The following is a 13,146-nucleotide window of genomic DNA, read 5'->3' as shown; positions in this document are numbered from 1 at the left end:
AAAATTAAAAATTATATTAAAAAATCAACACAAAAATATGGATTTATCGTTTCTTAAGGAATACAAAAATAAAATTTTAAGAAAAAGTATTATGTGAAACTACCGTTTTTCCTAAAATTGAATTTGTGAAGGTACCGCTAAACGGTAGTAAATTCGGTCTGGACAGACCCCTGAATAATGATGCCGAATTTATATTAAACATATTTTTCATACTTTTTTTAATTATTTTATATTGATTTAGGGTCAAAATAAGTGAAATATGTTATGATTAGCATATTAATAATTAATGGTTATGAAATACAGCTTAAAACCACCAGTGTCTTTTTCTACATTGATCAAAACATCACTTCCAAACAATAATTTTTAAAATTTGCATTTATTTGCAGTTACTTAAACCCAAGAGAAACTGTTATTCTGCATTGAAATTTCTATACAATTTATGACTTTATGATAATTATGAATTATAAAATAAATTATACTTATAAATCATAAAATAAATCTTATGAAAATTATAAAATATTCATATTGACAAAATCATTAATTGGTAATTTTTCGAAAGTGAATGGAGAAAAACTTTTGCTTGGAATTTTTATTTTAGTACAAATATAAATTCGATAGTCTAAAGGATTTTTTTGGTAAGTTTTAGGCTTTTTTTTTATAATTAAAAAATTACGAAAATATATTATTGCTTCTAAATAGAGAGTCTGAAAAAAAAAAAAGGATCAGAAGGCGTCAGATAAAAGGGACACCAGTTTCCCATCTGCGTCAAAGGGTTAAAGCTGTTTAGTTATTCCTTGCTGAAGTTTGAATATAAATATCCAAATACACAAGATTAAATTTTTTTTCTTCTTTTTAATGAATTCTATTCATGTTTTTTTCTCCCCTGTTCAATTTCAAAAGGTACTTTTTGGTCGTGTCTAGATTTAATATATCATTTATTTTGAATTAATAAAACTTTTAATTTGCTGACGATGCACTTTTCTTTCTGCAACATAATCGATTAAAATAACTTAGGAATTGTTATTTCAATTGTTGTAAAATTAATAAAGAAACTATTGTTTAGCGTAACCAAAAACTTCGACATGCTCAGAATTCAGTATTGCATGAATGAGTTGGCTTTAGTTTTCCCATCGATAGATGAAAACGTGATGCTGACGTCATCTACCGTTATTGATTTGTATTCGTCAGTCTTAGAGTGAAACACAAGACATCTTTAGGGTTTTTTTTCTCCCTCCCTTTTTAATTTTTTTTTTTTTAATTTTTATATAATACTAATAAAATTTATTATTAATACGGAAAAATACTTTTAAAAGATTTACTGATATTATTAATGCTGAGGGATATCGTATTTTCAATATCGCGATACTTTTCTAATTTAACTCTTTTACTATATTTTTATATGCATCATCATTATTTTTGTTACTTCAATGAATTTATCTAAACTCACTACAAAATCGTTAAATATCGGTTTTGATAATGCTCGCGATATTGTCGTTCACGATATTTATTGTTGTCGTTTATGAGCTCAATTATTATGAATGTTGCAATTGTAGTCTATAATTATCGTGAATGTTTTATATTTATTATAAGACGACATTCACGATATAGCGTGAGAAATTGGTTTGAAATATCATTATCGTGTCGTGACATTTAAGAAATATCGATCTTTTACGATGTTGTCTTCCAATTCTACTGTTTATGCTTTTCTTATGAAATATAAATACGTGTCATTGTGATAAAAACTTCTGAACATAGTAATTGTGCTTGTTTCCCCACATTATCAGCATAGAACAGACTTTTTGTGAAAAATCTTGCTTTGTTAAACTGATCTACAAGATTTTGTAAATTTATGATGATAGGGTCTTTTTTTTACGATCTACTTATTAAAAAAAAATGTAAGGGGTTTGCTTTTGTGATGAAATAATTTGTGAAGTTTCTGTTAACAGACCCAATTTTTTCCTATATTTGTGATCTATGAAAATAAGGTCATGTTTGTGCAGGAAAAAAAACACAAAGTATGTCTTCCCAATTGTTATAATTTTAAAATTATTCGAAGAGCACCATTTTTGTTGAAATGGGAAATATTGTGGAGGGTCCATTAATAGACTTGAAAAGTTTGATTCCTTTAAATTTTGCTTACTGAAAGATAAAAAGAAAGAAAAACTATTTTTTACAACTTTATTGCTCTGCAAACTCTAATCTTTAAAAAAATATATTATAATATTGAATTTTTTCTACAGATGTCCCTCCAACAGAACAAGAAGAATTGTTTATACGAAAATTATTACAGTGTGCTGTTGTGTTTGACTTTATGGATCCTGTGTCAGACTTAAAAGGCAAAGAAATAAAACGAGCCACACTAAATGAACTGGTAGATTTTATTACAGCAGGTAAAGGAGTCTTGACAGAACCAGTATATCCAGAAATCATTCGTATGGTAGGTTCTTTTTTGATTAATATGTGATGGTCACATAATATGTCTATTAAAGGTTACAGTCTAAATGAGAATTTTTTTAAAACCCTTTTAAGTAAAGTTTTGATGGATACTCCTGAATTTCTTTTCTTTTTTGACGGGAGAGTTTGTATAAATAACATAGCCATCCCATTCTGTGGTACATAACTTTTCTAACATGTTCATAAAAATTGTTAGAAAGGATAATTTTTTTAAAACCATATAGTAACTGGTATTATTTAGTGAAACCTGTATAAGATCATCACTTTCAGTGTATATGTAGAGTATATTTTGTATTATGCTTTTCATATATTTCTTTTATATTACCAATCAAAAAAAATTTAAATGTAATTAAATATTTTTAACATGATTTTAAAATTTTAATGAACGAAAACCTCATATCTTAAGAAGTGTTTGAAAAAACTACATTAAAAAGAAAAACGTTGACTTATTTTTACACCCATGTTCAAAATGGATTTGAATAAAAAAAGTGGCTTTTTTAATAATGAGGAATCATGTTTACATAACCCAGTTTGTTAATATTAATTATTTTTTACAAGTTTGATCTATGAGTGTTATCTTTTAAATATTTGTGATTTTATCAAACACATTTGGTTTTTTTTTTTTTTTTTTTTTTCAGTTTTTGTTTTTTCTAAGAAAAAGAAAACAGAAAATATGTTCCTTTCCATTGAGATAACATCTAGTGTTCTATGAATGTACATTCAAATTTGAGGATATGGCCGAAGTGATAAATTAATTATTAGTTTTAATGGTTAATTTGAATATTAGTCATTATGTTTAAATGGTTAGATTAAGGAAAAACACTTGCTGCTCTGGAACATCAGACCAATGTTTGTTAACACGTAGCCACAGGGGCATTTTCATTGTGTCCTTTGACAGACCAGCAAAGATTTTTGCCATTCTGGTTTAAAAAATTTGTTGCGTTTGAAGTAGTTTACAAGAATTGCTGGAAACTTCTTTTTTTTTTTTAATCTTACTTTTTTTTTTTCAAAGGAAGTATACTACAAAAAAGAAGTATTGTCTACTGCAGTTTCGCTAATCGTATTATGCTACTTCAGACCACTGATCTTGAGAAATAATATTAATTACAAAAGGAATTAAAATTTGTTCATACACGGGTATCACAATAGTAGCATGATGGTGATATTTTGTGAACCGCTGAACCATAATTAGTAGTGCAAAATTTCTGGCTGATGCTTGTAAAAAAAAAAGTGACCAATCAGTCTGTTTGCTGATTTATTAAATCAGTAATAATAAAACATTGTTCTAAGAACACAAAATAGAGATCGGCATTTGGATGGAAGATATTTTGGAAATTGCAACTTCAAATATTTCAACTTATATAGATGCTAAGAACATTTTTATCAATTAAGCAAAAATAGTATTAAACTGCACATTAAAATTGATATTGTATTTATACCGCTTGTAATGTACTACAATTAGTTTATGAGTATCATCTTATTTTGTTTGTTTCTTACAGTATTAAAAAATGCATAATTTGAATTTATTCTGGTCTAATTTTATTTCAATTTTTACGAAATGCCTCTATGTAAAAATTCATTATGTGCTAGGTAATCCTTGCTAAAATTGTACTATGCTTGTATTCGTAGAATACAATGCTCATTTTTATTAAAAAAAATTATTACGTTGTCTAACACCGTGTAGCTTGTAGGACAACACAAATTCACTGATGTGTCCTTTGCTGCAAGGAGGTTAAAAACTCTTTACTTAAAAGTTTATTTTTTATTTTATTTTTTTTGAAGAAACTCACAGTGTTGTTTCACTTAGTTCAGTCACACATACAGCATGTATTAAAAGTAAATTTATTATATTGTTTAAATATTATATTAGAGTATACATTAAAAGTGAGATTAGTCCGATAAAAACATTCAAATCCCCTCCTCTTGTGGTAATACTATACTTAATTTATTATTTGCAAAAATCAATATAATTCTCTTTTATTTACATAACTAATTGCAGTGTAGTAATTGCTGATATTGTTTTTCTGTAATTAATTCATAACAGTCAGGAATTTGGATTAATCTGATCAAAAGAAATTTTATTAACATATTTATTTTTTGAAAATGTAAATTCAAACATAGTTCTTAAGTTGTTGTTCTTTAAAGTATTTTTCAAATAACTATATTTCCTTCCTAGATTGCTTGTAATTTATTTCGTACATTGCCACCCAGTGAAAATCCAGATTTTGATCCTGAAGAGGATGATCCAACTCTTGAAGCTTCTTGGCCACATTTACAGGTGAAATTTACATTTTATTTCCAAAATTTGTTTTGTTTCTGTATGCAGGTAATTATGAAAATTTAATCATTGCTTCAAAAGTATTTAAAGGGCCGGGATAACCTGGTTGGTAGGCAATGGGCCCATGTCCAAGAGGTTGTGGGTTCGATCCCCTCTGGCCCAAGACGCCCTGTGTAGTAAATGGTGACTGATGGACACGTTAAATCTGTTTGGTCACAAAGTCCACCAAGTTCCCGTAACAAATCAATACCTCTGGGGGTACAGATCTAGGAGCTCCCTTGTCTTCTGGATTGGGGTCAAAATTAGAAGGATACAGAGTTGAGCATTGGTAGTCGTAAACCCAAAATTGGGTCGGCTGCTCAACGGCGGTTATAATATTTAAAAATATATATATTTTAAATGTCTCACTAGTTTGTTCACATTCACTACAGGAAAATATTTTGAAATTTAGGACAAGTCAAAATAATACAATAATTAAAAGTTAACTAAAAATGCAAGTTTAGCTTTATTATATAAATCCAACTTTTATCATGCTTTGATTTAAAAAAGAGTTTAATGTTCCATATTTACCATAAGTAAAGCATTTCATTTTATATTAAAAGTTAAAAAATAACAGTTTTAAAAAAATTTAAACCATTTATATTTTTTAGATTATAATTTTTCAAAAATGTGTTTTTAGATTTAGAACATTTTTGTGAAAATATCTATAATGAAAATTATAGTATTTCCAATTAACTAAGTTCGAATGGAAGTTTATTTCTATAAAAAGTGTATTAATCAAGAAGTTTTAAATTAAATGTAAGTCTTGTTACTCTATTATCAACTATATGTAAGGTAGAATATAGAACTATATGTAGATAATTTATATACTGGTCTAGATGACTAGTAACTAAGAGATTTCACTAATCTACACATATTTATTGGTACATTCACAAGTCTTTTTTTTTATATTGAAAAATAATATTAAAATAAAGCTTTCTTGACATAAGTAAAAATTTATCATTATTATTCGATAATTAGGTATCGCTTTAACAGCTTTAGAAAATGCAGAAATGAAACATTCAATTTCTGAAAAGTTTTAAAGCTTAAATTTATTGATACCAAATTTTGAAACCCTTGCATCAATATGTTTTTCACTAATCAATAAAGATTATCTGTTTCCCAAGCTCTGCTAAATTCATTGTGCTATCATGTAACATTTTAATATCTCAATGAAAAAATATTTAATAATTTTAAAATAATTAATAATTTTTTAAATCATCTTTTTTGGTTGGCATCTCTTATCTACAAGAAACTACCCTTTGTTTAAAACATGTTCATTGTTTTTAAAATTTTTAATTCAGTTTTTGCTCTTGAGTCTTTTGCCAAATGTTTTTTTAATGTAAATGTCAGTTATATGTTATATTAACGATATGTGTTTTGCTCATTTAAAGTTGGTCTACGAATTTTTCCTGAGGTTTTTGGAGAGTCCAGACTTCCAGCCTGTGATTGGTAAAAAAGTCATTGACCAGAAATTTGTCCTTCAGGTATATGCTCATTTTCAAAATTAAATTCTTAAATTAATATATTTGTCTGTCATATTTTGTCATTTTTTTTCTTATACTGTGCAGATGTTGTATTTTATTTACATTCGTATACTTTAATTTAATTTCTCTAGTATTATTTGTGTTGTGTATAATCTGTGTACATTACTTTTATAATTAATCTTATTTGTATATTTTCATTTGAAGCATACTGTTTTTTGTAAAAAGCAGAAAATAAGATCTGTCAATTTTTATTATTCACTTATTATATTATAATACTTGTTTCTAATATTTTAATTGTAGTACTACTGAATAACTAGATCAAGCAATTATTGTACATTGTGCTTTTAGACTCATTGTTTAGTTTATAAATTTGTGAATAAGTTATCTGTCATTCAAAATTAAAGTTTAATTTGATTAATTATTTAAACTTTTGTAAGTATGGTTAGTATGTTCCCCTCAACATTAGGAGTCTGGATTTTCTTGCTTTTTCAATACTTTATCTCTTTTTTTTTCACACATTAAGAATTACTTAAATATTTGCTAACCATCTTTTTGTTTTTCACTTATCATTGTTTTCTATAAACCAATGTCAACAACTATTGGGGGGGGAAATGTATTTCCGTGTCTTTAAAATTTGTATTCACAGTCTAAATAATTATACAAATTGCTTTACAATGTCAAATCAAATTTTAAATTTATAGATCAGTTCAGTTTAAATTTTTAACTTCTAACTTAAATGGTAGTTTTAATTTAATAAATTATTTAATTCTGTGGTAAAATATAAGTATATAAAAAAATGCATGGAAATAAATATTAATGTATTGAAAATTAATTTCCTAAACAAAATCTTAGACACTAGTTGTCTCCCAATTGCAAGTACTTGTTCATCGCTATCAAAAAAATTGTTTTTTAATTTTTTGTGTATCTGTTAAATTTGTATCAAAACTTATTTTCACTAAAAAAGAAAAGGGAAATCTAAATAGCTGTTATTCAGTTTTGAAGTTATAATTTTGTGGTTATTCAAAAATTTATTTAAGATTTTTCGTAATATAATATTTTAAATTTTATATTTAAAAAAAAGATTTGAACTGCAGAAAAAGGAAATCTTTAATAGAGAATTGTTTTGTTTGTAAATTTTGCTGAAAGTAAACTAAATATTAGATTATAAGTCCCCAAGCTTAAGCTTGTTATAATTTACAAATAAAACTGATAGAAAAGTAACTGATTAAATAACAGTAAGTTATTATTTGTAACCTGTCTTTTGTGCTAATTGAATGAAAAATGTTTCCAATTCAGCATTACTATTAAGTTATGCTGCATGAATTTGTTAAAAATCAAAACTCACCTTACATTTCGTAATATGAAATTCATAATATTTCCTTTGTTGAAAACAATTAAACTAAAAACAATAACCTTATTTACAATTCAAAATTTAATACAAGCATCAGATTTTTAATTAATTTTGTAAATAATTAAACATAATACCACTGTAAAATTCTAATACAAGTATATCATTTTAACCCAGAAATACAAAATTTAGTGGTTTTTTTAGTATTGCTGCTCCCATAAGAGTGGCTCTCTAATTCTTTTTATGAATTGAATCATGCATCTTTGTAAATTGTGTTAAAACCATTTGTGTTATACAATGAACATCATTTTTGTAAAATTATGATGTGGTGTGTGAACTTTTTTTATTTAACAGCTTAGCATATATTGTATTTCTTTCTAATAATAAAATATTAACTAATCTAAATAAATTTTTTACTGATTTAGAACAGGATTTTGAACTAGCATTTAAAAGAGACAAATAAATTGTGTTTGAAAGAAAAAATTTGATGAATAACTTTTTAAAAATTTTTAAGTTTAAATGTATAACCTAAAACTTATAAACCTTTAAATATTGAACAAGGAATTGGGCATACTTTGCTATGTAGACTAAAGCAAAAAACAACTTTAATAAAGCACACTGTCCATTTATGTTTTTTCATTTATGCTTTATTTATGTTTGTTTTTTGAGTGTATATTTAATTGTCAAACAAATTTCATGAAAATTTAAATAGTTTCTCCACCAAAATGCTTTAAAGTAAAACATATTTTTTCATTTTTAAAAAAATTATTATTATTTATTATGTTTTAAAAGAATTTTTAGTCTGATCTTAGATTAATTATTATGAACGAGGTTCATAAGTATGAGGTCTAGAATTATTATTCAACATCTTATTCTGTGATTTTATGTTTTTCTTAAATTGGTATAGAAATTGATTTGAATTTTTATATTTTAGCTTTTGGAATTGTTCGATAGTGAAGATCCAAGAGAAAGAGAATTTTTAAAAACTGTACTACACAGGATATATGGAAAATTCTTGGGTTTGAGGGCTTTCATTAGGAAACAGATAAATAATATATTTCTTAGGTAAATAATTTTATGGTATTACTACTTGAGCAAGTCAATTAACATTAGTAGTTTAAAAATTCTAAGAATGTGTATTTAAAACTTATAAAAACATTTATTGTATACGACTACTCGTCATTCTAATAGAATTTACTTTTTTTGTCTCATTCTTGATTTTAAGTAAATGTTGATCAATTAAAAATACTTGTACTATATCATATTATGGATTGGTCAGGGATCTCATGAGTCTAAAAGAGAAAGAAAATAATAAAAGTGCCAAATCTTTAGTCTTGCTCATAATGCTCATGTCCCTCCTAAGCTCGAAAAAATGGCCTGATCTCTTAACTAGATGTTAGTTGGTGGCTTATTAATTATAAGATTAAGCTGCCAAAACATATTTATTTTTAAAAGCAATTATTTTTCCTTTGGTACGTGTCCCTGGTGCATTTTCCTGACCCTCGGTTGCTTAATTATCAGACTCCATTTGCAACACGTACATTTTCCCGACTGGTACGTTTGCTGACAGGTTTGTTTCCCTGACAACTCATTTGTTGAACAGTGCGTTTGGCTACAAAAATATTACAAAAATCCTAACTGATTGCTTATATTTGATCAGAATAATCTGCAATTTTTAAAAAATACTAATTATGCAGTCTACTCTCCTTAGTTCAACCCTCCATTATAGCCACCTTCCTATTGCATTGACCGATATATTAAGCATCGTTGCAATGGGCATGCTGCTTGGTATCGTTGGGATACGCATTCCACAGACGCAATGCTATTTTAACTCTTATTAAAGCATTCTCACCGAACCATTCATTTTTATATAGCAGTGTTTCCCAAAGTGTGGTACACATACCCCCAGGGGTACGGGAACAGTTTAGAGGGGGTACGCGTTCTTATGCTAAATATCTTGCAACAAACGAAAATGTCAAAATTTTTTATTTAAAAGCATGAAAATTTATGATTACGTATTTTTCTATTAGCTATTTTTTGCAGACTTAACAGTTAAAATTAGTGGTGTCAACAGCCAGTTGTGATTTTTAACTTTTGTACAATTTATTTATAGTAAAAAATACGTTCATTTCTTTATCAGGGGGTACACAGCGTTAAGAAAAATTTAGAAAGGGTACGCAAAAGTCGTAAGTTTGGGAAACACTGTTATAGAGCAATCAACATTTTGCGATTCGATTCAGCTAATCTTTTCCTCTTACCGCTCATTAAATGGTGAATCATCTTAAAATCCTGTTGAATGAAGCGGAAATTATGCGGCCCTTAGATTTTTATTTTAATGGAAGATCCCATTTCTCTTATGTTTTGCAATTTATCAAGTATAATTGTTATTAAATTTTAAAAAATATATATGTAGTAATAAGATAGTAGTAAAACTATTGTTGTTTTGTAATTAATATTATATTTAATCTTACTTAATGCACACGTTATATTAATTACCTAGTTAATATTCGTGAGTTCCCATATCAAGATGTGTGGCATTTTCACATTTGAGTATCCCCTATGTATGATAGTGTTATCGAGGAAAAAGCAATTTCATTGATTGCCACTGATTTTTTTGGTTTTCATTTGTATCCTCACATTATCCCTTGGTAAAGGAAAAAAAAGTCTCCTAAAATGTAAAAAACATGTAAAGTGTAAAAGTTTCATTGATTGCCACTGATTTTTTTTGGTTTTCATTTTTATCCTCATATTATCCCTTGGTAAAGGAAAAAAAGTCTCCTAAAATGTAAAAAGCGTGTAAAATGTAAAAGTTTCATTGATTGCCACTGATTTTTTTTGGTTTTCATTTGTATCCTCACATTATCCCCTGGTAAAGGAAAAAAAGTCTCCTAAAATGTAAAGAGTGTCCCTACGACCATAACATCCTACCACTTGACTTTGACTATGTTTTGCTTAGTATTTCTGTTAAGTTTTTGCTGTCTTATTTTATGGCTCCTTTGATTCTGTTACATTATATTGAATATACAATAATGTTCATGTCTAGCACAATATAACCGTAGGATGTATAACCCGATAGTGCTACTTTTAAAATGTCTTTTAATGTAAAATTCATCCTTTGCTGTTCCCTGAAGGATGAAATTCCCATTTTCTTATAATCATTTCTTGGTGAACAATTTATGAACAATTGAACTTGGTGAACGATTTACCAGTTATGATCACTACTTCGAAACTTATGTATATTAATTTTTGCTTAAGTAATAAATTTTATAATGTTATGCATATATATTTTATTTTTACTTAAAGGTTCATTTATGAAACGGAACATTTCAATGGTATTGGTGAACTGTTAGAAATATTGGGCAGGTTTGTATACTTTCTTCTTATGATCTTTAGTAACTCAATTTGGTGACATTTTCTTTAAAAATAGGATTAAAAACTTGATTTTCTTTAATTTATTTTTCTTTAGTTTTAATATGTACATACATCTAACGGTCTACGAAATTTCTAAAGAAGAATGGCTCATGGCAAAAATAATAGCTTATCTTTTCGCCCAATATTTGAAAAACTTTTAGGCGCCAATCTATTATAGGCATACACACATTTATTTACTATAAAAAATCTTATTTCTGTCTTTTAAAAAAAAATTTTTTTTTTTGCACGTTATAAATTACACCTATACATAAGATACTTTTTTACATCCTTTAATATGTTATATCCATTGCAGGGCTTCTAGCTAGTCCTCCTTTTCATTCAAAGTCCATATTTTAGTCCTTTTTTAATGTTTTGTTCTTTTACATGATTTGAAAGTGTTTCAAATACATTAAAGTTGCGATGCATGCCGACTTTGTGCATCAATCTTTCCTCATCATTCAGTTCATTTGAAATCCAATGATGTCAATATTAGCAGCTGTTGTATTTATTGATTAGTACCACAATCGTTGAATCAGTGGGTCATTCCTTAAGTAAGATTTTTAATGTGAGTTTAGTAAAGTCAGTGAGGGCAAAGCTTCATCTTTCAACAAGTTGCAGATATTTTATTGGTTTAACTTGGCAGACCGTCTATTAAATGTACATGAGTAATTGATGTATCGTGTATATTTAACTCTATTTGTTGTTTCTATAATTTCCTACTAAAACATTTATATGGATGAATTTGTGTAATATACTAAGAGACTACAACTACTATTCTCCTTAGTTTTCGAAGAAAAAAAATTCCTCTTAGTTGCAAGGGTATTATATTTATTAATAAATTAGAATTAAGAGAATTATGCTCATCACTAAACACAAGTAATTTAAGCAGATTAAAGTCATATGAACAAATAGTTAAGTTCTAATAAATCTTTTTTTAAATTTTTTTTTTGTTTAGAACAGAAAAAAAGTTTGCAGTAGCTTCAAAGCGTTAAAAGTCTCTGTATATATTTTACTTTTTTTTTAGAAGAAGTTACTTATCTTGTTTTATTATTAGTTGTTTCAATAATTTGAATTGGTTTATTTTCGTACTGTTCATTTAAAATGATTTTAATCGTGTTGTCAACTCGTTAAATACAAAAATGTAAAGTATGGGGGTTACTAACAAATTGATCTGTTAACTTCAGTTGAAATTTTAAGTTACAGATTAAATTCGAAATACTCTTTAATTAAAATTATTAGGCTCCAATTGAAAAATATTAAACAAATTAAAAGTATAAAAAATATTCATTTATATTTTGTTTCCAATAATATTAAATTCTTTTCAATAATAATTTTTATTATCGTTAGATCTCTAATTTGAAAAATATATTTCTGTAAAATTTCGTGTTACTGCACAAATATCTGTTTATTTTTAACTGATGGAGCATATTTGAAGTTCTGAAATCCTGAAGTTTGCACCATAGAGACTGTCCACTAATTGTTGAAGGTATTAAGACGTCTTAGTGGATGTGTGGTTTTAAGAATTTTCAGTGCTCTTGAATTATCTAGTGGGAAGAAAAAAAAGAGAAAAAAAACGCAATATCTTCCTAATCATGAGATTAAAAAAAAAAAGGAGTATGATTATGATCTATTTGCTGCAATCAATAGTATTGCTGTAAGGAAAAGAGATCTTAATAATGAGTATTATGAAAAAACAAAAGTTGTACAGATTTGACTTAGTAAAAAAAAATGAGAATTGTAAACATAAAACTGTGGATACTCTTTAAAAGGAATTTTGAAACAAAATGTATTTTTAATGTCTACTTCTCTCTCTCTCTCATTTTTTGTTTATATAATAATTAATTTACAATTTCTGTTGCAAGTCTTGAATCTGTGCAATATTAACTTAGTTTTAAGAACTTAAGCAAGGACATCATTAAGCAGGAACTTCATTTAATTTTTATTCAATAAATCTATTTTGAAAATTTCTAACTTGTTTTGGTAAAACACCAGCAGTTTTAACTATTAGTGTTCTTTGAAAAGGAATTACTAAGTAAAGAAACTTATTATTAAATTTCTAGGATTGTGTATCTAAGGAAATTCTGTTTGATTGATTTTTAATGTTTTTGTAGGTCTCTTTTAAATTTTAA

The 13,146-nt window shown here is 26.7% G+C and overlaps 1 protein-coding gene across 3 annotated transcripts in view; it reads left to right on the top strand.

Annotated features, from left to right (window-relative positions):
• The window catches only part of LOC107440910 (serine/threonine-protein phosphatase regulatory subunit widerborst), an 83,057-nt gene that overhangs the window by 47,379 nt on the left and 22,532 nt on the right, over positions 1–13,146 (top strand). For all 3 annotated transcript variants that reach the window (XM_016053997.3, XM_016054005.3, XM_043046659.2), the window contains exons 2-6: positions 2,241–2,437; positions 4,631–4,732; positions 6,166–6,258; positions 8,541–8,671; positions 10,910–10,969. In XM_016053997.3, coding sequence (XP_015909483.1) covers positions 2,241–2,437; positions 4,631–4,732; positions 6,166–6,258; positions 8,541–8,671; positions 10,910–10,969 — 583 coding nt within the window. The remainder of the gene's footprint in view (positions 1–2,240; positions 2,438–4,630; positions 4,733–6,165; positions 6,259–8,540; positions 8,672–10,909; positions 10,970–13,146) is intronic.

The sequence above is a fragment of the Parasteatoda tepidariorum genome, chromosome 3, assembly GCF_043381705.1.
Source record: "Parasteatoda tepidariorum isolate YZ-2023 chromosome 3, CAS_Ptep_4.0, whole genome shotgun sequence".
Taxonomy (NCBI): Eukaryota; Metazoa; Arthropoda; class Arachnida; order Araneae; family Theridiidae; genus Parasteatoda; species Parasteatoda tepidariorum.
The sequence above is the reverse complement of the archived record's forward strand: the minus strand, read 5'-3'. Positions and strand labels throughout refer to the sequence as shown.